At 35.8% G+C, this 25,392-nt stretch overlaps 1 protein-coding gene across 6 annotated transcripts in view; it reads right to left on the reverse strand.

Moving 5' to 3' along the window:
* LOC131071474 (probable RNA-dependent RNA polymerase 5) overlaps positions 1-25,392 on the reverse strand; it is a 245,886-nt gene that overhangs the window by 89,354 nt on the left and 131,140 nt on the right. For all 6 annotated transcript variants that reach the window (XM_058007354.2, XM_058007352.2, XM_058007349.2 and 3 more), the window contains 2 exons: positions 17,633-17,781; positions 17,023-17,248 (listed from right to left, as the gene is read on the reverse strand). In XM_058007354.2, the coding sequence (XP_057863337.1) occupies positions 17,023-17,248; positions 17,633-17,781 (375 nt within the window). The remainder of the gene's footprint in view (positions 1-17,022; positions 17,249-17,632; positions 17,782-25,392) is intronic.

The raw sequence follows: 25,392 nt of genomic DNA on the forward strand, positions 1-25,392 counted from the left end.
CAATCAGCATTCTCAAAACTCAAAAAATAACAAATTGCAAAAACAACAAAAAAAACATTAACCAGTTTGCATACCCTGGTCAAAGACAATTATTTCAGACCTAAAACTTAGAATTGAAGAAGGAAAATAGTTGGCATCTTTCATACAATCACGCTTGAAAGTGAGTCTATAGTACAGTGTTGCATTAAGATTTGTTAAGACATTGACCCTAGTTTTATCTGAAAATGTCAGCAATTCTTGTTTGTCATACATATGAAAGAAACCTTGAACTTTTAGATTCAACAATGTGCGCAATCCAATGCAATGAAAAAGTAGAGAGAATTCTAAGAATCATGGAGCTAAAACCCTACAAAGATTCCATCAATCCACTATTATTAAGGATAGTATTCCATATGATTGAAATTCTCATCTGGAACTACGTCAATTCATTGAATAAAGATCCCAGTATCCTGATTTTCACAGCCCAAGTATGGTACTGGTGCTCATTGTAAACCCTGTGTGACCCATACTTCTTACGTCTCACTATTTGCTTCCTCAAAAAACCAACCATCAATGTCTGAATACGACACATAGTTAAGATTTAAATCTTCAAACACTAGATCATTATCAAAGTACAAATGTGGAATAATCATCTCTAATAAGAAACTTTGTTATACACAGTCTTATGACACAAAGTAGTCACAACTAGATCTCCCAATGTGTGTGTTTCCTCTTATTACAATATTAAAATAAACTGAATGCAGTAATTACAAAGGAGATGAAAGTCTCCTTAAATAGATAATTACAAGGACGATGTTTCTAAAAAGAAACGATCGCTAACTAAAGACAAAAAATAGAACGATACTAAACTATCTAACTGACAAACTAAAAATAGAAAGTTGCTAAGTAAACTTGCTTAGACAACTTATAAACATAAATGACCATTATAAGGTAAATAATATATAATATTATTCTAATACCCTCCCATAATGGTCAATTTATTAACTAACTACGCTAAACAAGACAAAAACTTTAAAACGCAAAGAAGGCCGACTCCTCAGAATGCTCTGCGACATGAGCCTGCTACTGAGACTCTCCTTGGTTGGTATTCTTATCAGCCAACTGCTTTGTGTAAAACTTCTGGATATGACCAAGCTTCCCACAATAGTGGCAAGTGAAATTCTTCTTAGAACCGTTCTCAGATGTTTGTTATCCTTTCTGCTCAGTGATGTTGTCGGGTAATTATTTCATGTCGTAATTAGAATGTTAAATATGTTAGGGGTCGGTGGTTACATGACGGTTGCCGACAGTTGGCACCGAGCAACCGCTAGGTAACCACCGACCCCTAACACACTTAACATTCTAATTACGACATGACATAATTACCTAACAACAAGTGGACTTGCATTTGCCTTTATCCTTGGCAGTAAACGCTTGTTCTGTATTGACCATGACACTGTTGCTACCAAACTATTGTCTCCACCGAGCTTCCTACAATAGCTTAGTGCACAAATCTCCAAACTCCAGGTCAACATTAGTGGAGGTAATGTTGAGCGTCTTAATAAAGTGTTTGTACCAGCATGATAAACTCTTCAACGTAATCACCACCATGTCCTCTTCCATCTTGCGACCAATGCCCACTAGTTGATCATGTATATCCTTGATCTTCATAAGATGCTCCTACAGAGACATCTTCTCATCCATCGTCATTGAAAACAGTGTGTTCTTCAAAAAAAAAACTCAGCTCTTCTTTGATGTCTCATGGAGATCATTCAAATGTGTCCATATCAAACCAATTGTCTTGCCAAATAGCACCTCTGGAAGTGTTTCATCGATGACTGATAGTTTCAACAACATAATTGCTTCTTTGTTACGCTCATCAAACTTGTTCTGGTCTTTGCCCACCACTGTGGGACGAGTAGATTTACCCAAAACAATCTGATCGAGACACCGGTACTCCAAAATGGAGAGCGTCCTTTACTTCCATGTATTGTAGTTTTTGTCATTGAACCACTGATTGGCCTCCAGCATGATGTTGGTCAACGACGCCATCCCTACCGTTTTGTGATGCATGAAAAACGAGGTTAAACACTAAAAAATCTGATTTTTCTATCAAAAATCAGTCAAAAACCTCTAGCAAGTGGCTGGTAAAAAAATTTCGAAAATAAAATTCTGAATTTCAAGTCAAATCAATCAAACCAGTCTGGCACAAATCCTAAGACAAATTGACTCAAGATACAAAACTTCGTTTTTAGGAAAAAAAGGTAAAACCCTAGCAACAATCCAAAAACACCAGTTTGGAAAAAAAACAAAAACCCTAACCAGATATCAAGATTTGCCTCCAGAAATCAAGCAGATCGCAAAAGAGCAAGCCCACGCCCAAACAAAGCCGATAGACGTAAAAGAATGGGCACCAAAATCACAAGAAAAAAACCCGATGTGGGTCGGGTAAACAAAAACCGTGAACTTTTTTTCTAAAAAATCCACCACACCCAAATCGTCAAAAAATCATGCCACTGCCAGAAAAATGCAGACAAACCACGAGCAGAACCACGCCAGAAATCTCACGATCAGAAAAATCCGCACAGATAAAACCCAAGCAGAGCAACAAAAACATGAGCAGAGAGTAAACAAGTTCATGGAAACAAAAACACGACCCTCGTGCAAAACAAATCCACACGGAAAAAAAAAACGTTACAAAATAAAGACCCGCTACTAGATGCAGAGGCCCGACACGACCTCCAAAAACCTTCCTCGCATAGGAAGAAAAACAATGCCAAAAACCCTTGTGATGCCGTCGCGAAAACAAGCAAAGGCATCGCCAGAAAATAAAGGAACCACATGCCACTAAATCCAGAGAAGCTGACAAAACAAACCCTCGTCGTAGAGAAGATAGAAGTGCCGCTCACAGACAGATAGAACCTGCGGTCTAGAAAAAAAAACCACAAAAATCCACGATTTTTTAAAAACCGCCTTTTCCTTTCAAAAATCCCTTCAAGAAAATAACCTCCCAATTTACAGCAGCAAGATTTCACAAAAAAAAAACTTTGAATTTCTGCAATGAAAACTCTTGAAAAAATTTCCCATGTTTTTTAGAAATTCGTCAAATGATCTTTCAGGATAAAATCCAAGTAGAGAGCACGAATTTTTAGAAATTCGTCAAATGATCTTTCGCTCTGATACCATATTACAATATTATTAAATAAACTGAATGCAGTAATTACAAAGGAGATGGAAGTCTCCTTAAATGGATAATTACAAGGACGAAGTTTCTAAAAAGAAACGATCGTTAACTAAAGACAAAAACAGAAAGATACTATACTATCTAACTGACAAACTGAAAAATAAGTAAACTAGCTTAGACAACTTATCAACATAAATGACCATTATAAGGTAAATAATATATAATATTATTCTAATACCCTCCCATAATGGTCAATTTATTAACTAACTACCCTACACAAGATAAAAACTTTAAAACACAACGAAGGCTGACTCCTCAGAATGCTCAGCGACATGAGCTTGTAGCTGAGACTCTCCCTGGTTGGTCTTCTAATCAGCCAACCACTTTCTGCAGAACCTCTGGATATGACCAAGCTTCCCACAACAGTGCCAGGTGAAATTCTTCATGGAACCGTTCTCAGATGTGTGTTGTCCTTTCTGCTGAGTGGACTCGCCTTTGCCTTTATCCTTGGCAGTAAACGCTTGTTCTATACTGACCATGTCACTGTTGCTACCAAACTCTTGTCTCCACCGAGCTTGCTACAATAGCTTAGTGCACAACTCTTCAAACTTCAGGTCAACATTAATAGAGGTAATGTTGAGCATCTCAATATAGTATTCGTAGAAGCGTGGTAGACTCTTCAGCGTAATCGTTGCCATGTCCTCTTCCATCTTGCAACCAATGGCCACTAGTCGATCGTTTATATCCTTGATCTTCATAAGATGCTGCAAACACATCTTCTCATCCATCGTCATTGAAAACAACATGTTCTTCAGAAAGAACGCTCGGTTCTTGTTTGAAGTCTCATGGAGATCTTTCAAATGTGTCCATATCTCCACAGTTGTCTTGCCAGATGGCACCTCTAGAAGTGTTTCATCGGTGACTGATAGTTTCAGCCATAGATGAAAAACTCGGCGAGCAATTCAAAAACTCGCGAGTAATCGCAATCCATAATCCCGCGCGAGTTAATCGCGGAAATACTCGGGGCGATTTTTTTATATACTCGCCGCGATTTTTTTGGCAAATAATCGCCATTAATGGCCAAAACCCGCCCGAAACGCGGCACAAAATGCGAGAAAAACGCGACTTAAGTCGCAGGCAAAAAAAAAAACCGAAGTCTTTATTCCATTTCGCGGCTCGCGCGACTCCGGAAGGCAAAAAACGCCACGCGATTTGCATAGGGTTTGCATTTGCACGCACGACCAGGTATCTTTTTGTATTGTTTCATTTCGAATACACAGTCATTTTGACTGTGTAATACACAGTCATTTGAAATGACTGTGTATTACACAGTCAAAATGACTGTATTGTTTGCATTTGCACGCACGACCAGGTATCTTTTTGTATTGTTTTATTTCGAATACACAGTCATTTTGACTGTGTAATACACAGTCATTTGAAATGACTGTGTATTACACAGTCAAAATGACTGTATTGTTTGCATTTGCACGCACAACCAGGTATCTTTTTGTATTGTTTTATTTCGAATGACTAAGACTGTGTAATACACAGTCATTTGAAAATGACTGTGTATTACACAGTCTTAGTCATTTCAAATGACTGTGTATTACACAGTCACAGTCATTTCAAATGACTGTGTAATACACAATCATTAGTAATTAGTAATTACAATTTACAGTCATTTCAAATGACTGTGTATTACACAGTCATCAGTCATTTGAAATGACTGTGTAATACACAGTCATTTGAAAATGACTGTGTATTACACAGTCACAGTCATTTCAAATGACTGTGTAATACACAGTCATTTCAAATTTTCAAATGACTGTGTATTACATAGTCATCATTACACAATCACAGTCATTTCAATTTTCAAATGACTGTGTAATACACAGTCATTTCAAATTTTCAAATGACTGTGTATTACACAGTCACAGTCATTTCAAATGACTGTGTATTACACAGTCACAGTCATTTCAATTTTCAAATGACTGTGTAATACACAGTCATTTCAAATTTTCAAATGACTGTGTATTACACAGTCATCATTACACAGTCACAGTCATTTCAAATGACTGTGTATTACACAGTCATCATTACACAGTCACAGTCATTTCAAATGACTGTGTAATACACATTCATTTTCAAATGACTGTGTATTACACAGTCATCAGTCATTTGAAATGACTGTGTAATACACAGTCATTACAGTCATTTCAAATGAGAAATGACTGTGTATTACACAGTCATTTTCAAATGACTGTGTAATACACAGTCATTACAGTCATTTCAAAATTTCAAATGACTGATGACTGTGTAATACACAGTCATTTTCAAATGACTGATGACTGTGTAATACACGGTCATTTGAAATTTTGAAATGACTGTGTAATACATAGTCATTTTCAAATGACTGATGACTGTGTAATACATTAATCATTAATGTACATTGTAATTAATGACTATGTATTACACAGTCAATTGTGAAATACTCATAGTCATTTGAAATGACTGTCAACTGTGTAATGTCAATGTGTATTAAAGTATTTCATTTAAATTTAAATTTGAAGTTAAAAACTTAAAAAAATACACAACCAATTAAAAATTTTAATTTTAGAGAGTCATCTATTTTGACTGTAAATAAAATACAGTTATACAGTCATTGTAATTTTTGGATGTTTGTGATTTTTTTTGGTAACAATGTTATTTATCTCTAAATGTTGCCTCTCTTTTGCTAGGTTCTTTTCCACATCTTTTTGAAAGAAAATGGATTCAGCTTCTACAGTTAAAGTTGGTGGCAAAAAGAGAGACCCTTGTTGGAAACATGGGAGACCAGGTCCAAAACGAGGAGATGTTTTTTGCAACCATTGCAAAAAAATTGTAAAAGGTGGCATTAATAGGTTCAAATATCACCTTGCAAAAATTCAATGCCGAGATACCACAAGCTGTACGGAATGTACTGAAGAGGCTACGAGAGATGCAATAGCAACGCTTGAAGCATATGATCAAAGGAAGGCAACAAAAAAGAGAACAGCAGAGGCAATGGCAGCCCCAAGGGCAGATTTGAGTTCCATGGGGTCACATACAGATGTGGGGACATCTGGTTCTTCCCTTGGGCCACGGATACGAGCAAAGGGAACTTTGGACAGCAACATGGAAAACTTCTTTATTCCACGTAACACTCCTGGTGCACAACCTGGATTGCTTGGCACTGCATGGAATAAAGAGGCTCACCAACAAGCCAAGGTGGCGTGTGCTAGATTTTTTATCTACAACGATGTTCCGTTCAATGCTATTTCTAGTCCATCTTGGGACCAATTGGTCACCGCGTTGACTGTGGCAGGTAAGGGGTTCAAATCCCCAAGCCGTTACGAGGTAAGTGGACCGTTATTGCAGGATGAGGTCCAAAACACTCATGCATTAGTGGAAGAGCAAAGGACTATTTGGGAAAAGAATGGCTGCACCATTCTTTCTGATGGATGGACAGATGGTAGGAACAGGACACTCATCAACTTTCTAGTTGCTTCAGGAGGACAGTTAGTATTTTTAAAATCAATTGATGCCTCCAATGAAGTGAAGAATGCGGAGACCTTGTGCAACATGTTGGATGAAGTGGTGATGGATGTGGGAGTGCAGAATGTCATCCAAGTTGTGACTGATAATGCAGCTGCATATGTGGCAGCCGGCAAACTTCTAATGGCTAGACATCCGACATTATTTTGGAGCCCTTGTGCTGCCCATTGTCTTGACTTGCTCCTTGAGGACATAGGGAAACTAAGTTGGGTAAAGAAAGTGGTTGAAGATGGAAGGAATATCACCAAATACATCTACAATCACACATGGGTCCTGAATCTTATGAGAGAACACACTGAAGGTAAGGATCTTGTGCGGTCGGGGGTCACACGCTTTGCTACCAATTTCCTCACCTTGCAGAGCATACTTGCTACATTGCCCAACCTGAAGCGGATGTTCGTGAGTGAAAGATGGTTGGGGAGTCCTTATGCTACAAAGCCTGAAGCAGAGAAGGTTGTGATTGCCATTTTTGATACTAATTTTGCCAAGATGGTGGAGGAGATCATCAATGTAAGTTTTGAAACTTTAATTGATGATTTATTATTTAATTTTCTAATATTTCAATCTGCTGATTTTGTTAGATTTTTTATATCTAGGTGTCGGAACCGTTGGTGAGGGTGCTACGAATGGTGGATGGGGATCATAACTCCATGGGGTATCTATATGAGGCCATGGATAAGGCCAAAGAGGCGATTCAACACTTGTATGGGTCAAACAAGACCAAGTATGAACCCATATGGCGCATAATTGATCGGAGGTGGAACCATCAACTCCACCAACATATTCATGCTGCTGCCTACTTCTTGAATCCCAAGTTTTTTTACTCTCCGAGTTTCAAAGCAGATGCAGAGGTTAGAATTGGCCTTGACACATGCATTCGGAGATTAGTTGATGATGACATCCTTCGAGACCTGATACTTGATGAGTTGCAGAGTTATAAGAAGGCCTTAGGGGAATTGTTTTCTTCACCTGATTGCAAACGTAGGAGAGCCACCTTACGACCAAGTAAAAAAAAACATATGTTTAATTTTTACCATTTATTTCTCTCTTTAAGATTATTGAAATCTTTACAAGTTATAAATCACATTTTGTATCCTTGCAGATTTGTGGTGGGAAGATTATGGTGCCACAACGCCTAATCTTCAAAAGCTTGCCATCCGCATATTATCACAGCCTTGTAGTGCTTCTGGTTGTGAGCGCAACTGGAGTGTTTTTGAGAACATCCACACAAAAAAGCGCAATAGGTTGACTCAACAACGCTTGAATGATCTTGTCTATGTGCGGTACAACATTCGATTACATGAGAAGAAGGTGCTAGGGCAAGATTCACATGAAGCACTTGACTTGGATGACATTGATCCATATGCAGCAGAATGGGTTGCTTCTCCTGATGATGTTGATAATGATTTGGATCCATTCCTTACTAATGAGCAGCTGAGTGAGTTGGAGAGGGCAGGAGAGGAATGGGATGCGGAAGTGGCAGCACGTGAGGAGGAGCAGGAGGTTGATCATGCAGAAGAGGCACCTGTTAGTGTTGAGGATGTTGCCACTACTTCAGCACCACCCACCCAGCGGCCACAATCTATTTTGAGCTTTAGTCGTAGACGCAATTTATGATTTCTTATTTTCATAATTTCATTGATACCAAACTTTGAACTTGATATGTAATCAGAATTTCAGAGGTTCTTGTTTTGTGGTCTATGACTCTATAACTCTATGAGACTGTCACTATGATACGTTGATATGTATTGAACTCTTATACATATGTTGCACTTGGTTTTTGGTTTATGCTATGATACTTGCATTTGTTGCTATGTATTACCAAAAAAATTTGATTTATATATCATGGAAATCATATATGTTATACAAATTTGGTGTAAATGTGTGTTTTTGAATTATATATAAAAAAAAAATGTATTTTCAAATGTTCGATAAAGTTGCCGAGTTTTGCCGAGTTTTTTGCCGAGTTTTGGCGAGTCCCGAGTTTTTAAAATTTTTTGGCCTTGCCGAGTTATTGCAAAATCCGAGTTTTTCATCTATGGTTTCATCAACATAATTGCTTCTCTGTTACGTTCATCAAACTTGTCCTGGTCTTTGCCTGCCACTGCAGGACGAGTAGATTTACCCAAAACAATTTGATCGGGACACCAGTACTCAAAAATGGAGAGCATCCTTTGCTTCTAAGTATTGTAGTTTATGTTGTTGAACTACTGATTGGCCTCCAACATGATGTTGGTCAACGACGCCATCCCTCCCGTTTTGTGATGCACGAAAAACGAGGTTAAACACTAAAAAATATGATTTTTCTGTCAAAAAACGTCCAAAACCTTCAGCAAGTAGCTAGTAAACAACTTTCGGAAAAAATTCAGATTTTCAAGTCAAATTAGTCAAACCAATCTAGCACAAATCCCAAGACAAATTGACTCAAGATATAAAACTTCGTTTTTAGGAGAAAAAGGTAAAACCGTGGCAACAATCCAAAAACACCAGTCTGAAAAAAAACAAAAACCCTAGCCAAATTTCAAGATTTGCTTCCAGAAATCATGCAGGTCGCAAAAGAGCAAGTCGATGCCCAGACAAAGCCGACAGGCATAAAAGAATGGGCGCCAAAATCACCAGAAAAAATCCCAATTTGGGTCGAGTACACAAAAAGCGCAATTTTTTTCTAAAAAATCTGCCACCAAGATTGTCAAAAAATCGCACCGCTGCCAGAAAAATGCAAACAAACGACAAGCAAAACCACGCTAGAAATCTTACGATCAGAAAAAAACCGTGCAAATAAAACCCAAGCAGAGCAGCAAAAACATGAGCAGAGAGGAAACAAGTCCATGAAAAACAAAACACTGCCCTCGTGCAGAACAAATCCACACGAAAAACTAAAAAAAAAAAAACTTTACGAAATACAGACCCCTACCAGATGCAGAGGCCCACCACGACCTCACAAACCCTTCCTCGCGCAGGAAGAAAAACAACGCCAAAACCTAGTGCGATGTCATCGCGAAAACAAGCAGAGGCGTCACTAGAAAATAAAGGAACCAGGCACCACGAAATGCAAAGAAGCTAACAAAACAAACCCTCGTCGTAGAGAAGGTAGAAGTGCCCCTCACAGATAAAGAGAACCCACAGTCTAGAAGAAATAACCACAAAAATCCACGATTTTTAAAAACCTGCCTTTTTCTTTCAAAAAACCCTTCAAAAAAATAACCTCTGAATTTACAGCAGCAAGATTTCACAGAAAAAGAGCTTTGAATTTTTGCAATGAAAACTCACAACAAAAATTCCCACTTTTTCATAAAAAAACGATCCGAAAAACTTCTAGATAAAATCATCTTTTGCTCTGATACCATATTACAATATTATTAAATAAACTGAATGCAGTAATTACAAAGATGATGGAAGTCTCCTTAAATAGATAATTACAAGGACAATGTTTCTAAAAAGAACAAATCCACATAGAAAAAAAAAAAAAAAAACGTTACGAAATACAGACCCCTACCAAATGCAGAGGCCCACCACAACCTCACAAACCCTTTCTCGCGCAGGAAGAAAAACAGCGCCAAAACCTAGTGCGATGTCATCGCGAAAACAAGCAAGGCGTCACTAGAAAATAAAGGAACCAGGCGCCACAAAATGCAAAGAAGCCGACAAAACAAACCCTCGTCGTAGAGAAGATAGAAGTGCCCCTCACAGACAAAGAGAACCCACGATCTAGAAGAAATAACCACAAAAATCCACGATTTTTAAAAACCTGCCTTTTTCTTTCAAAAAACCCTTCAAAAAAATAACCTCTAAATTTACAGCAGCAAGATTTCACAGAAAAAGAACTTTGAATTTTTGCAATGAAAACTCACAACAAAAGTTCCCACTTTTTCATTAAAAAACGATCCAAAAAACTTCTAGATAAAATCATCTTTTGCTCTGATACCATATTACATTATTATTAAATAAACTGAATGCAGTAATTACAAAGGTGATGGAAGTCTCCTTAAATAGATAATTACAAGGACAATGTTTCTAAAAAGAAACGACCGTTAACTGACAAGTTGAAAATAGAAAGTTGCTAAGTAAACTAGCTTAGACAACTTATCAACATAAATGACCATTATAAGGTAAATAATATATAATATTATTCTAATACCTCTTTCTTGATGTCTTGAAGAAAATATTCACCTTTGTCACTGAATTTTTTCTCCTCAAAACATGTCCTCTAGAACTAATATCCTTATTATTATTGTTCAAAGAAACAATTAATCTATAAGTCACAACCATCCCATGCTCTATTCTTTCACCATTTCCTTGATATTCTTTATCTTCTACAATAACATTTAAGGCATGGGTTCATTGATAACCATTCAAATCTCTATTGAAGATGAGGATGAATCAAAACTCAAAAGCAAATTATTGTTTCCTCTACTAAAGATTAACTCTCAAGTAGTTCAAGAAACATATCAAATTTTAGTAACGATTCCTCCATATAGACTTCTACTATAATGAATTTCTCTAAAATCAAATCAACTTCAAGAAGGAAATCTTGTTAATCATCTAAGTACAATGCTTCCCTAACATCTCCAATATTTGGTGGGAAAGTCTATCATTTTAATCTAAGTTACTGATTTGTGTACGGATTCAGATATGGGTACGGGTACAGATTCATAGTTACAACAAAAAAACATTTCCTTGGCTACGGATATGCGTACGTCCATATATATATATATAATAATATTAATTAAAATATTAATATTATTATATTATATATAAAATAATATTATATAATATTACATGTATGAATTTAAAAAAATTACAATTAATAAATAAATAAATAACCTAAACGTATACAAAAACATAAGCGAATACTAAATATTATTAAACACGAGCGGATATAAAAATCAAAGCGAGTAATAAATATTATTAAACATAAGTGGATACCCAAAATTGAAACGAATGGCCGCAAATACTAAATATTTTTAAACAGAAGCGAATACCCATAGACGAACGGACACAAAGAAGATGGACAAACGCAAGAATGATAACAGTTCTTTAAACATTTTTAAAGACAGATGAATCCAAATCGATTCCAAGCCTAACCAGTCTTGAATCCGGACCCGTAACGAATCCGGCCGCAATTCTACCCTCAAGTTGCCGAATCAAATAACTTAGATTTTAATAGATATTGTTTGAACCACTTGAGTGATTTTTATTTTGCCAATATGCTTTTATGCATTTCTTCAAACACCTTGAATGAAGAAAAGAAGTTAATAGATTCATCATCTTCTTCGGTAAAACAAACTTCTTTCTCAATAGTAAGAATTGAAGCATAACTTCACTCCTTAGATGTTGAATTGATCTCTTCTTCCTCAAAAACATATGGCATTACTTGTGTAGCATTAGGATCTTCTTCCATCAACCACAATGAACTTGAGCAACGTGGAAAAAATGTTTGTCTTGTGGATATTGTTGTTCAACTTGTGTTACCCAATATGAACACATGACATCACTCAATATTTGACTATACAAATTATTTCTTATCTTATTAAATTCATATTGGGTACATCTCATCACAAAGCTGCCATGGCTTCATCAAGATGTTGAGGATCAGCCAAGGAGTAAAACAGCCTTGATTTGTATTTGAAGCTACCAACCATGACCGTTAGCATTTGAAGACTTCTTTGATCATCATTATCAATCTCATGAAGCCACCAAAGCCGATGACTAGTTAATTGAGGGTTCCAGTAGAGTTGCTAAGACAACTCACCGACAGCATTGCAACATGGAAGACAGAGGTTGCTACAGCAATTGATACTCAATCAGGCCCTCCAAAGCATTCAAAGTTGGTTCAACCACCTATACAGGTTGTCGTGGAGACAATTTAGCAGTCTATAGAAGATGTCATGGAGCGAGAACCTACTCAGCCACATCCAAAGGCTCCACAATTACCAGCCACACCTACAAGACAGGAATTGTCATCTAGTGAGGTTGAACCAACATAGATGTTTTTAGAGATTGGTTGACCAAATCCATACGACACAATCGACACAATACAACAATATATTGGATAACTCAAATCTATGGCTAAGGTTATGGAAGCGATTGAGGACATCACTCACTACCTTGACACCGGCCATGACCCCTTGGTAGCACATGAGATAGGATTTTGCAATTCATGCAAGTTGGGTGTGGGGAAATTTTTCAAATGCATTCTCTCAGAAGGATGGAAGGAATTGACGACACTTGACATGTTGGCTGCCGAGCGCCCACGTCGACCCATAGTTGGAGGGAAACATGCCCAAGTGCTGAGAGCACTTCATGGCATGGACATCAACTATAAAGACATTTTTTCTATGTTCGCACAAATAGATGGCTTTGATTGAGGAGTAAGTCAACAATATTTGGATGTCTCAAGAGCAGTTCACTCAAGAGAATGCACGAGTGGCAGCCTTAGAGGAGACCATGACTAAGCAAGATAGGCAATTGGAGGATAGGGATACACAGCTGGTCGAGAGAGCCACACAACAAGGAGAATAAAATAGACTGAAAGCTCAAAGAGAAGGCAAGTTACAAGGAGACCAAGACTGAGCAAGATAGCCAATTGGAGGAGAGAGACACGCAGCTAGTCAAGAGAGCCGCCACACAAGGAGAATGAAATAGACACATAGCTCAGTGAGAAGGCAAGCTACATGAGGAGTAGAAGTTGGAGAAGATGAAGAGCAATTTTCAAGTGGAGCAAGAGTTGGCAAAGACAAGACACATTTGATGGAGGCTGCTCACATGGTGATGGCAGCCCAAGACCATCAGTTGTTGGCTAACCAATGTCTTCAGCAACTTCACCAATAGCCCTCTCCCAAATCCACACCTACATCCTCAGTACATCTAGGGACGTCTTCTAATCCTCCCCCCTCTCAATGATAATTTCTTCTATTTTGTTGTGTGCAGCTCCCAATTTTGTTTGTGTCATCTGGAAGACAACTTTCTTTTTGAGGAGGCTGATGTAGTCAATAAAAAGCAAATAATTATGTTATAGTTGGCTAAGAATAAATAATTATCTTTTGTAATTGTGCTGCTAGTTCCCAACCAATTGTTAGTTGTAAGTTAGTAGTTACCAACGATTGGTAACCTTAACCAACATCGGTCTACTAGTTATATGTACTTGACGTTCATAGTTGGGGACCATTCTGATGATATTGTACTTATTGCAGATCTGAGAATCAGTAATAAAGCTATAATCTTTAAATATGTTGCAAGTAAATTATATCCCTATGTTCTATAACTATATATTTTTGTTTACTCCATAATCCTATAAAGTAGAGTAACCAAGTAAACAGACACATCCACATGGAACATAGTCAAAGACACACCTCATTATACAAATTTGTTGAACTACAAAACTTTCTTTTAGAAGCAGACCTCAATATCAAAGTCTTTTAAACTTGCAACTTTGATTTCCTTTCTTGGAGTGTTGGTATGTTGTGAGTCAGATTAGAAAATCGCCAAACTCGGCGAGTCCGAGTCCGAGACATGCTCGCCGAGTCTTTGGAACTCGGACTCAGGCTCGGCCAAGTTTGGTGAGCAAACTCGCCAGACTTGCCGAGTTGGCGAGTTTGGCATAAACTCGCCAAACTCGGCGAGTCCAGTGCCTGAAACTCGGCTACTGGCTGGGTTACGTAAAATGACAAAAAAAAAACCATTTTGAAAAGTTTTTTTAAAATGAATGGTCTCGTCTTTGTTCACTACAACCTCTGCCTGAGAATGAGAAAAATTAGAGTTACAACATGTCAGCCAATAGAAAAATAACACCCAACGCCTTTATTAAGTAATAAGTTCTTTTGGCGATGCCCCTTGACCCCACCTTGGGGGCGCTGCCCCCAAACCCTCGTCGAAAAATATGGGGGGAAACTGCATCAATAGAAGTAGGGAAAATTTAACCTCTGAGTCTGACACTAATTGGATCGACCAGGTAGATATAGAGCCTAAGACTGTAGCCATGGTAGAGGAGGAGCGAAGAGCACGAGCACAAATAGGAGATTCAGAGGCAGATAGTGACACGAATGTTCCTGATGTTGGTGAGCATGGCATGGTGTCACGGGGAGCGACTATGGTTGTCAAATCATCCAGGACCTACCTTAGACACCTTCGCAGGGGGTCGGCGCCGAAGGGTGCAGTCGTGCTAGCTCCTCTGAGCCATAGGCTTGTAGTTGTATTTACCTTTGGTATTTGTATGAAACATTTGATGATGATCATATGATGACATGGATTTTTTATTCCACGAGTTTTGTAATATTGTATACATTTGACAATATTTATATATCTATGTTATTTCCTTCAGCTACAATTTGCCTTTATGCTTATGTGATTGATGTATACTTGTGTATGTAATCAAATGAGCCGAGTTTGATGATGTTATTGTGTCTTTAAGGTGTATTCAATAAAGGGTGCTTGAAACAAGTTTTAAATCTTTAAAAATCTCTAAATTTCTTGAGTTTTTCACTTTCCGGAGTCCAGCAGAGTCTGACTCCGAGTCCCGAGTCCGAGTCCAATTCAGCCTTGTCGAGTCTAAGCCGAGTCCAAGTCCCGTTTCTTTGGGCGACAGCTCATGCTGTTGGGCTTAAATTTTGGTGACTTTCTCAACCTCATTGTCCCCCCAAATAAATTAATAGGGGAGTGTATGGGAGACAGAGGCCCTCTTATAAGGCCCAAGGGGCTAATCCCCTTGGGGGCAAAGCCCACAGTAGGGGTCTAGGAGCTGCACGGGGTACCACCCCAAGGGGGAGTTTCTGGGGCAACACCCTCAAAGCAAAAATTGTCCATTATTTAATAAAGGAGTTGGCTATTATTTTGGCATGTAATCAAACCTTTGTAAACCACCAAAAGGTTTGATAAATAAGTGGCTGGATAATGTGAAATATCATTATATCGTAAGTTGCTCTTCACTAGACAATGGAAAAGACGTGGATGGCTGTTTCTCTGGTGGATGTATCCCACATTGGGTGAACCACATTAAATCTGTGTTATTGTGATTTTCTATTTTTGCCTCTTCTATTCTACATTATATTTAATACTGTTTATTGGCTCTAGCCTACCTTAACCTTGAATCTTTGTCTTATTGTGATTTTTTAGTTTGCCTCTCTTATTCTGCATTATATTCAATATTGTTTATTGCTATAGTCTGCCTTAAACCCCAACACGGAGTGTACACCTAACCAAAGCACTTTCAATATTGAATGCCCGTATCAATGCATGCTCCTTAAGCCCAAGCTTTTGAACTTTTGTGTCCAAGAAAAGTTGCATTAAACTAATCAAGAATGCATGAAAGCATGCTAGTTTCTTCCCATTCTCCATCTTCAACGAGCATTCTTGTCAATTCCTCAAAACTTTGAATCCAAGAGAACTTAACCACTATTTGCAGTGCTCCAACAACCTCCTACCAATTTTCACAAAACAATTGTGCCATATCATACTTGACAGCCTTAACGCTGTTTAACAAAGCCTTTTTCAATAAGAGCAATACATGGCTCAACAATATGGCTCAATAGTGACTTTCCACAAATACTACTTACTAAAGGAGGTTGTTGAACAAAACAATGTGATATCTCCCATATCAAACTCTGTGCTGCACTGGATACATACAGCTTCAACCAACCCTCTTGCTACAATGACACTGACAAGCTATTGAGCTGGTGTTTCCAGACACCGCCCCTGCACAAAGTCCTGCATTGGGGAGTAACACCATTCCTCCCTCCAACACCCCATCTGCTATGTTTGCAGGTACTTAGATACTCATTACTAAAGTGTTAAATAGAACAGTGAACGAAACCCTATTCACCAAACTTGATGTGCTTACACCTGTGGAATACAAGAAGGAACATAAGGAAAAGACCTCTCTGGCTAAGGAGCAAAAGGAACAAGAAAATAGGATGGTTTTTTTATGCCCGTTGATTTCATCTGCACCAGCCGCACCAGGACCATGAACACTTTACAGTATCAATCTTTCAGCAACCCGTTCAATAGCTGTGTGATCAATGTTAAATGCAGCAATATACGGTAGTGGCTATGGATAACATAGCTTCTCTACATAATTGTGTGCAGCTATCATGCAGCACTACATGGGTCTACATCTCCGCAGTTCATTAGGTGCTGCAATTTTTTTAGCATTTCCATGCAAAATTTATTTAATACAAAATTCATAACATTGATCAAACGAAACAATTGGTACGAATAGAATGCAAACACATGAAATTTTCTTCTTTTTTTTCTTGTGCCATATACATTGTAAGATTTGGATCAAAACTTACAGAATTACACAAACTTCATTTCTCTTTAACTGTCCTGTGGGATCAGCAGTACCCATCAAATAGAACGAATCCTCAACAGGAACCTTCCCTCCCTTGAACGTTTTAATTTCCCCTAGCATATATTGCTTCAGTTTATATTGTAAGAATGGTTCATCTAGTGGAATTCCACATGATAACATTCTGAGCACAGTATAATCTTCATCTAGATATCCACGTTCCTTTATAACTACACCATGAAAAGATCACCGACAGTTAGATAAAATATGCATTAGAACCATTATTACATCGTAATAGATAGCAAGTCATCATTTAAAGATTTATACTCATACTCTTTCACTAAAACTAGAAATCTAAGATTCTCTTATTTGCACACACATGCAAAGGGTTTTTATCTGATTCTATATAAACTAAAAAGCTATATGAAAATTCAAATTATTTTACACAGGATTAGAACAATTGCAAACATAAATAAAAATCAGTCACCAAGTAAAAAGCAAACCAGAACGGTAATTGAATAGAAACACATCATGTTGACAGAGTCGCAATATCTAAAACTTCAACAAACTTCATTGTATGAAAACAAAGAAACATATAACATAACCCCAAATACCTTTAAATGCTTTCGATCTATCTCGGAGATTATTTTGTATCTGATCAAAAGCTTCATGTACAAGTCTAAAAAAGATTTCATCCGGAACCCCACCATAACTCAGTAATGCAATCAAATAGCGTGAAAGCGATGACCGCCTCGGCTTGTAGCTGTAACAACGACACCAAATAATAATATGATGACAGTAAATATAATTATGCTTTCATCTTATAATTTTCACAAGAGACTATATGCACCCAGTCGCATGTAGTTTGTGTCACCACTTTTATATAATGATGCAACATGCATGCTCCACCTTCTCATAGTTAAATGGTCAAAATAATCTAGAAAACAATCTTTTAATAAAATTCCATCATTAAATTCTACAAAGCATCCCAGAGAAAATGTGGAGAAAGATCAAGAAAAACAGAAGAAAGACTGTATAACATGAAAGAAACAAAGTATACTACGGATCTCGATAAAAAAGCTTGCGTTTCTGATCCCATAAGCTTTAACCAACGAAACTACACATAGAAACATCATGTTGCATCCACAACATGATTGCAAGACTTATGCCTCAAGAAAACTTAAAATTAATGCACTCTGCGGTAACATTTAATATACTCAATATAACAGGCAAGAATTTAATTTGATGTAACAGACAAGAAAGTTATACCGTTTTAAACATGAGAATTTTAAGAAAAATATCTATCGGGAGGACATACTTTAACTGTGGATTACAGTAGATCATCAACGGGCTAATTGACGACAACATTGGTATCCAAGCTAAGTAGGTTTTCAGGCTACAGTTACACACCCTTGATAATTTAGCCCCATTTCAAGTCGGGAAGCATGTCTCAAAGATTCAACGAAGAGAATCCAACTTCTCTTTAAAGGAAATAAAGTAATTTAGGTTTCTAGCAATAAGTTTAAGAATTCATAAACCGGTTAGTAAGTTATAGCTGTGAATCTTCTAGCTACAACAAATTGGAATTTAAATTCATTGTTCACCATAACATTGAAGACATTAAAAACATAATAAAAGAAGACCACAAAGACAACCTTTCCAAAGCCAACCTCTATTTTTACCTCGTATCAGAATCTTATTTATTTAATTCTTCAAGTATGACGCAATTTCAATTTCTTCCATCCATACCATTAAACTAATCTAGGCCATCCATCCTCTCTCGGTCTAGTCAGTCCAAGTCCAAGCTGTTGTTAACAGATTACATTAAGGAAGATATCCTCTATTCATCCCTGCTATTATTAGCTGAGCCTCTGTTTTTCACTCTAGTTCAGGGAAGCTTAAAGGTATCTTAGTGCTCTACATAGGAGTGTCAAAGTACAAAAATTAGTCTTACTTCTGGGTCATCTTGTTTTTTAATAAAATTAAAACTTTGGGAAATTGTACGGTTTGAAGTATGGAGGTTTGCTGGGATTCAATCAAAGGGAGTTAGATCAAAACTTCTTATACATAGAATTCAAATTGTAGCAGTCTCTTTCATATTTATTAGAAGTCTTTTTCATGTGAGCTTTCAAAAAGCTACAAAATATATTATGTTCTTTTATATTATCATGACTATAAGTTCATAAAAAAAAACAAGTATCAACATTCACAACACTTAAAAAATCAATTTTGAGTTAAAAAGATTTTGGTGATTATGTATGAATTTCTGTATTAACAATTCAGATCACAAATCATGATTCATCATCAAAATGAGAACAACAATATATAAAGGATTGTCAAACTAGATCACTAAAGAAGAGAAGCAGAAAGAAAAGGAAACATAAAAAATAGATAGAAATCATAAAAGAGTTAAAATTGATTGTCAAGTGAAAAAAAAAACGAGCCACAACAAAACAAAACAAGAGACGACAATTATAAAAACACTGAAATTAATATGCTAACAAATTTTTAAAACATTTTAATAATAATTATTATATTATAAGATTATGTAGAAAACACCAAAAATACACATTAGTATAAAATCTAAAATTTAACTACCATAAATGGAGGGAAGTGAAACATAATTAGCAAAATAAGAACTAGCATAATTAATTATATATCGTATTAGAACCCAATAGAAAGATATGTTAAAAAGGGATTATAAAAGTTACATTATAGAAATTAATGATAATATTATGAAATATATAAGTAATAAATAACAAAATTATTATAAACAATATTTTCAAAGTTATTATATTATCATTTTATGACTTACTCTGATAGTAAATTAGTGACTATAATTATAAAAGTTCAAAAGACATTTGGATATTTAGTAACATAAAACTTATAAATTCAAAACGAAAATCCTGGGTCTTTATAGAAAATCATTAAGTTATTAAAAGAAATAAAATTATTATATTTTAGTTATAATTGAAAATTAAAAAAATTCCAAAAGATAATATTGAAAATTAATTTTAAATAAAGTTTAAGGAAAGTGAAAGAATATAACAAAACTGAATAAATAAAAAATATTATAAATGTGTAAAAGAAAAGGTTTTGGAAAACAATTGAATAATATCACAAAGTGACTATAAATACAAAAATTAAAACTGCATAAACAATAATATCTTGTAATGTTCCAATGTAGGGTTTATCTTAATTTAGATCTGAGATGACAATTCCAAAATGTAATACATTTATAAATATAATTTTATCAAATCTGAAGACATTTCATTATAATATTTAACTTAAAATTTTAAGAGTAATTCGGAGGATTGAACTTATTTTAATTTGTATATTTAAAATATATGCCTCAATGTTATAAATTGCTGTTGCTCAACTAAACCTTCAGATTAGAGTCGTAATAAAATAGATTCTTCAAAACTTATGCTATAATTCTCCCTTTCAACTTGATCTTCAGATGCTATGAAATGACTATAAGCCTGCAACACAATTCTCTTCGTTATGAAGCACTTTATATTACATTTGAAACTGCTATAAACCTGCTAACAACTCTGATACAAAGAGATCACACCTGCTTCCTTATAATCTGCTTATCAAATTCACATATGCTTTTTATATTATCCCCTTGATGTATTTATTCCAACCATCTTCTAGTACACATACAACCCACTCTCCTAAAATATTTTTTTTTCCCTCCTCTCACATCTCTCAAATGCAAATATATAACATCTTTAAATGAGATATTCATATCAAATAACACATCCTTTTAAGGAAGGCAACTCCAATTAATATACCCTCTTAATATTAAGAGGATTGCTCTTCTTTTCATATCTGTACATGATCTTTATTCATACCTTCTCATATATCCGGTGTATATGCTTCATTGACTAACGCACCATATCCCCTTATTCCTCCATACTTGATCTCTTTTTATATCCTCAAGCCTCCATGAAGAGAGGCATCTCTTTGAGGAGTGACAACCCATTCAAAGGACATCACCTTTAATTTATAACCTTTCTTTAAACTAGTCGCTGTCTTTGCTGTTCTTTATATAACCGCTGCCTTTAACATGAACATACAAATCACTGCTTATGGCTGTTTGTGTATACTAATCGCTGTCTTTATGTAATCATTATCTTCTATTAATCATAATCAATGCCTCCTAGTTTTCCTTTGTTTGATATAGAAATCGTTGCATCTTATACTGCCCATCATAATCTTTATTTTACTAATCACAATCGCTAGCCATATTTCACAGGGCTTCTCTAAACAATGTTTAGTTACTGTCCTAAAGTAAGCATAATTATTGTTTTGGATCGCTGCTTACTATAATTAAGTCAAACCTTATTTGTTTTTATTAATAAACACTACTTTATCGCTATTTATTCTAGAAGCAACTCGCCGTCTTAAAGAGGATAATGATCGTTGTCTTCGGTATCGTATGCACCAACTGATATTTCACTGACACAGCACTTTGTTTCATCGTGCTTTCTCTTACATTAGTTTCTCTTTGTCTTGAAAAATCAGCAAGCATCCATTCAAATCACACTATTTCATTAAGTCTTCATTTGATTCGTTCTGAACGTTGCCTTAATTATTTATTCATATTCTTTAATTACTGTTGTAAGTGCAGCCCTCTGAAATGTAATCACGTCCTTTCAAGATGATTCTAATCATCGACTCCTTAATATTAACCATTGCATTATTTATTTTAATAATCTTGCTCCTTACTCGCTGATTTATGATGGCTTATGGAATCGTTGTATCTTCTTAATAAGGCGGTGACTTGTCAGCTTCATTTGATTAACTCACCGATACTTTTTGATAAGATCACATTAATCATTGCTTCTTTCATTTGAATTGCTCCTTTGTTGCATTCGCACCTTAAAGTCGGCTGTAAGTCTTTGCTTGTAATATCGATATCGACCATTAATGATTCTATCAAACTACTCTTCTGATCGTTCCATTGGTTGTTCGTTTAATATAAACAAATCTTTTTAACTTGTCTTTGATACATAATCACCATCTCTTTTTTATTGTCATTGCATCATCTTGTTATCATATAAGATGATAACATGTAATTCATTGTCATAGGTCCATTCATTGTTCCTTATTCATAAAGATAATACAAGAAGCTTCCTCAAATAAACAATACAATAATTAACAAAACCTTATTTGGGGACATCACATATCTTCAATAGCTTCCTCAAATAAACAATACAATAATTAACAAAATCTTATTTGGAGACATCACATATCTTCACAATAAAAATTATGAAGATCATTCCAGATATTCCAAAGATGTGAACAAGACTTTAGGAGAATGATAATTGCAAAAAATAAATTCCCTTAAACAAATTTAAAAGAAAAAATAATTAATAAGATGAATTAACAAAATAAAAATTAATAAAGTAAAGAAGAGGTTAGAATGAGAAGAATAGAGAGAACGGGCTAAAGAAATAGAGAAGATAAACAACAATAAAATAACATAGAATAAGAAAGACAAAGCGAAGATAGCTAAGGGTAAAAAAAGGGTCCAAAATGGAGAAAAACAAAAACACTATAAGAAACAAAAGGTTGTCAACGAGGGTGGACGAGATGATAAGGAAGAAACACAAACATGCAAAACTTTGACTGAAATCAATGAATTTAGAGCACACAAGAAGGACGAAAGACATGCTGAGTGGAAACGGTAAGGAAATGAGAAGACAAAGAGATGCGCTATGAGGGGGTTAGAGGAACATGATGGAAGGGAATTAAATGAGTCGGAGTGGGAGAGAATAAGGGGCAAAGAAAGTCAACACCTTAAACCTATCAAAAGCTTCAAATTTATGTCTCAAAAATGTTACCCACGTCATTCCGGTATAATCATCTACAAAAAGCATAAAATACTTTTCTCCATTGATTGACCTTGATCTAGTAGGACCAAATAGATCACTATGAACAAGTTGTAAAGGTCTAGCAGATGAATGTTCTTTTGAAGCAAAACTTGTCTTTATTCATTTTCCATGTTGACATCCCTCACAAACACTATTTGCAGGTTTATGAATGAGTGGCATAACTCTCACATTGTGATGCTTGCTCACCTTGACCAGATTGTCAAAATTCAAGTGTCCAAGTCTTTTGTGCCATAACCATCCTTCCTCTACCTTTCCCATAAGACAAATACTATCATGATTATTAATACTTGTGAAATCCTTTAAATTATAAACATTTCCCTTGGTTCTTTTACCTACTGCAACCACCTTTCTTGATTTTCCTTTTATTTCACAGCCTTGATCATTAAACAATACATTATAAGCATTAACACAAATTTGGCTAACACTCATAAGGTTGTGCTTTAGACCTTCAACAAAATATACATCATGAATAGACATATTTTCATTCAACAACAGAGATCCCACACCTTTAATTTGTCTAGAGGAATCATCACCAAAACTTAGAAAACCACCTTCATAACTATCCAAATTAGTAAATTTCTTCCTATCACCAGTCATGTGGTTTGAACAACCACAATCTATCACCCATAGATCTCTCTTTTCTGTATGAAAAGCAGCTTAAAAAATAAAAACTTACCAATATTTCTTATCACCTTTGGTTTCCAAATGTTGTTTGTTTTTATGTTTGATTTAACACTTTTTCCAGAATCAACAACATGCTTCTCATTTTGCATTCCAGCTACATGCCTGCAATCTTTCCTCACATGACCAATGTTATTACAATTGAAACATCTTAGACTGCTCATTTTATAAAAAGAATTTCCAAAACCAAATCTTGAATACCTTCCCAAAACAATTTTGCAGTCATTCATTCTATGCCCAAATTGATTACAATAGAAGCAATGGCCAACAAAGTATGAGTTAAATCTGAAAGGAACCCTTTTACCAGCAAATGATGAACTTTTGAACATATTCATTTGACCTCTTACATGCATATTTGGATTTGTCCTCTTCAAAGAAGACTTCTGATCAGACTTTGAAGAATTTTGAAAAGTTTTGTTGTCCTTTACTTGACTGTTCAAATCTGTACCTATGTTTTCAGGTTTGAATATGTCATGCAATGATTTATTATCAAAGGCATTTGAACTCTGCCCAACTTCAAAACCTAGACCAGTACCAATATTTGATTTTCTCTATTTGCTCAGCATGTCTTCTAATCTAGTGTTGTCATATTTTCCAAGTTTCTTTCTAAGCTTTACAGTTTCAGCCTCCAAGTTGTTACACTCTTCATCCTTGGATGTCAAATAAAACTTCATTACTTCTACCATTCTCTTTTGTTCGTCCAATTGCAGTGTCAAGTCAGCAATCAATTGTTCCATAGTCTTGGTTTTGTTAACCAAGCTTTCCTTCTCTTTCAAGACTTGATCTTTTTGAATATTTACCTCCTTTAACCTCCTAGTCTCTTTGAGTGCACACAACAACTCACCCTCAAGATCAATGTCCACCATCTCAGATTCATTATCCATTTCATATACAACATCTTGATCCACATTAGTACTATCAAATGCCATAAACAAAAACTTACCTTCTTCACTTGCAGAATTTTCAGAATCGCTGTCAAAAACATCTACAAATGAACTCTTCTTCTTTTTGAAAAAGTTCTTTCTTCTATTGTTAAAGAACTTCTTTTTACCTTATTTATCATTGTTGTCTTCATCATCATTGGAATCACCATTAAGGCATTTGGCTACAAAGTGACCAATCCTCCCACAGTTGAAACATTTGAAAGGAAGTTTACCGTTATACTTTCTTGAGCCCTTCTTAAGTTTTCTTGCAAGATGAGATTCTACAACTTTCAAAATCCTTAGAATCCGAAGATGCCTTACTCTTTTTATCAGCCTCGAATGTTGACTCTCTACTGGAAAATTCTTCATTACATGCCCTCATTTCATATGTTGTAAGTGCTCCATGCAAATCATCCGTGGAATACTTATCTATATCTCTTACTTCTTCTATGCCAGATATTTTAGAATCAAATCTGGTTGGCGAAGATCTTAAAACCTTCTTTACTACAACCTTGTCTTCCATTTCTTCTCCAAGCCCACGAATGGCATTCATTGTTTCATCAATTCTGAGAAGATAATCTGCAACATTTTATTCTTCGCTCATCTTTAATTCCTCAATCTTTCCTCTAAGAGTTTGGATCTTGGCTTTCTTTACCCTATCATTTCCATGATAAATACTATTTAGTTTGTCCCATACTTTTTTGGAGTATTTGCAATGTATAACTTTAACAAAAACATCTTTTGATAGACCACAGAGTATGGCATGCTTTGCTCTTGCATCAGTTTCATACTGTCTTTTGCCATCAACATCAGTAGGAATAGTGTCCGGAACACTATAACCGTTTACAATTGAACACCAAACATCTA

Source organism: Cryptomeria japonica, chromosome 6 (assembly GCF_030272615.1).
Source record: "Cryptomeria japonica chromosome 6, Sugi_1.0, whole genome shotgun sequence".
NCBI lineage: Eukaryota > Viridiplantae > Streptophyta > Pinopsida > Cupressales > Cupressaceae > Cryptomeria > Cryptomeria japonica.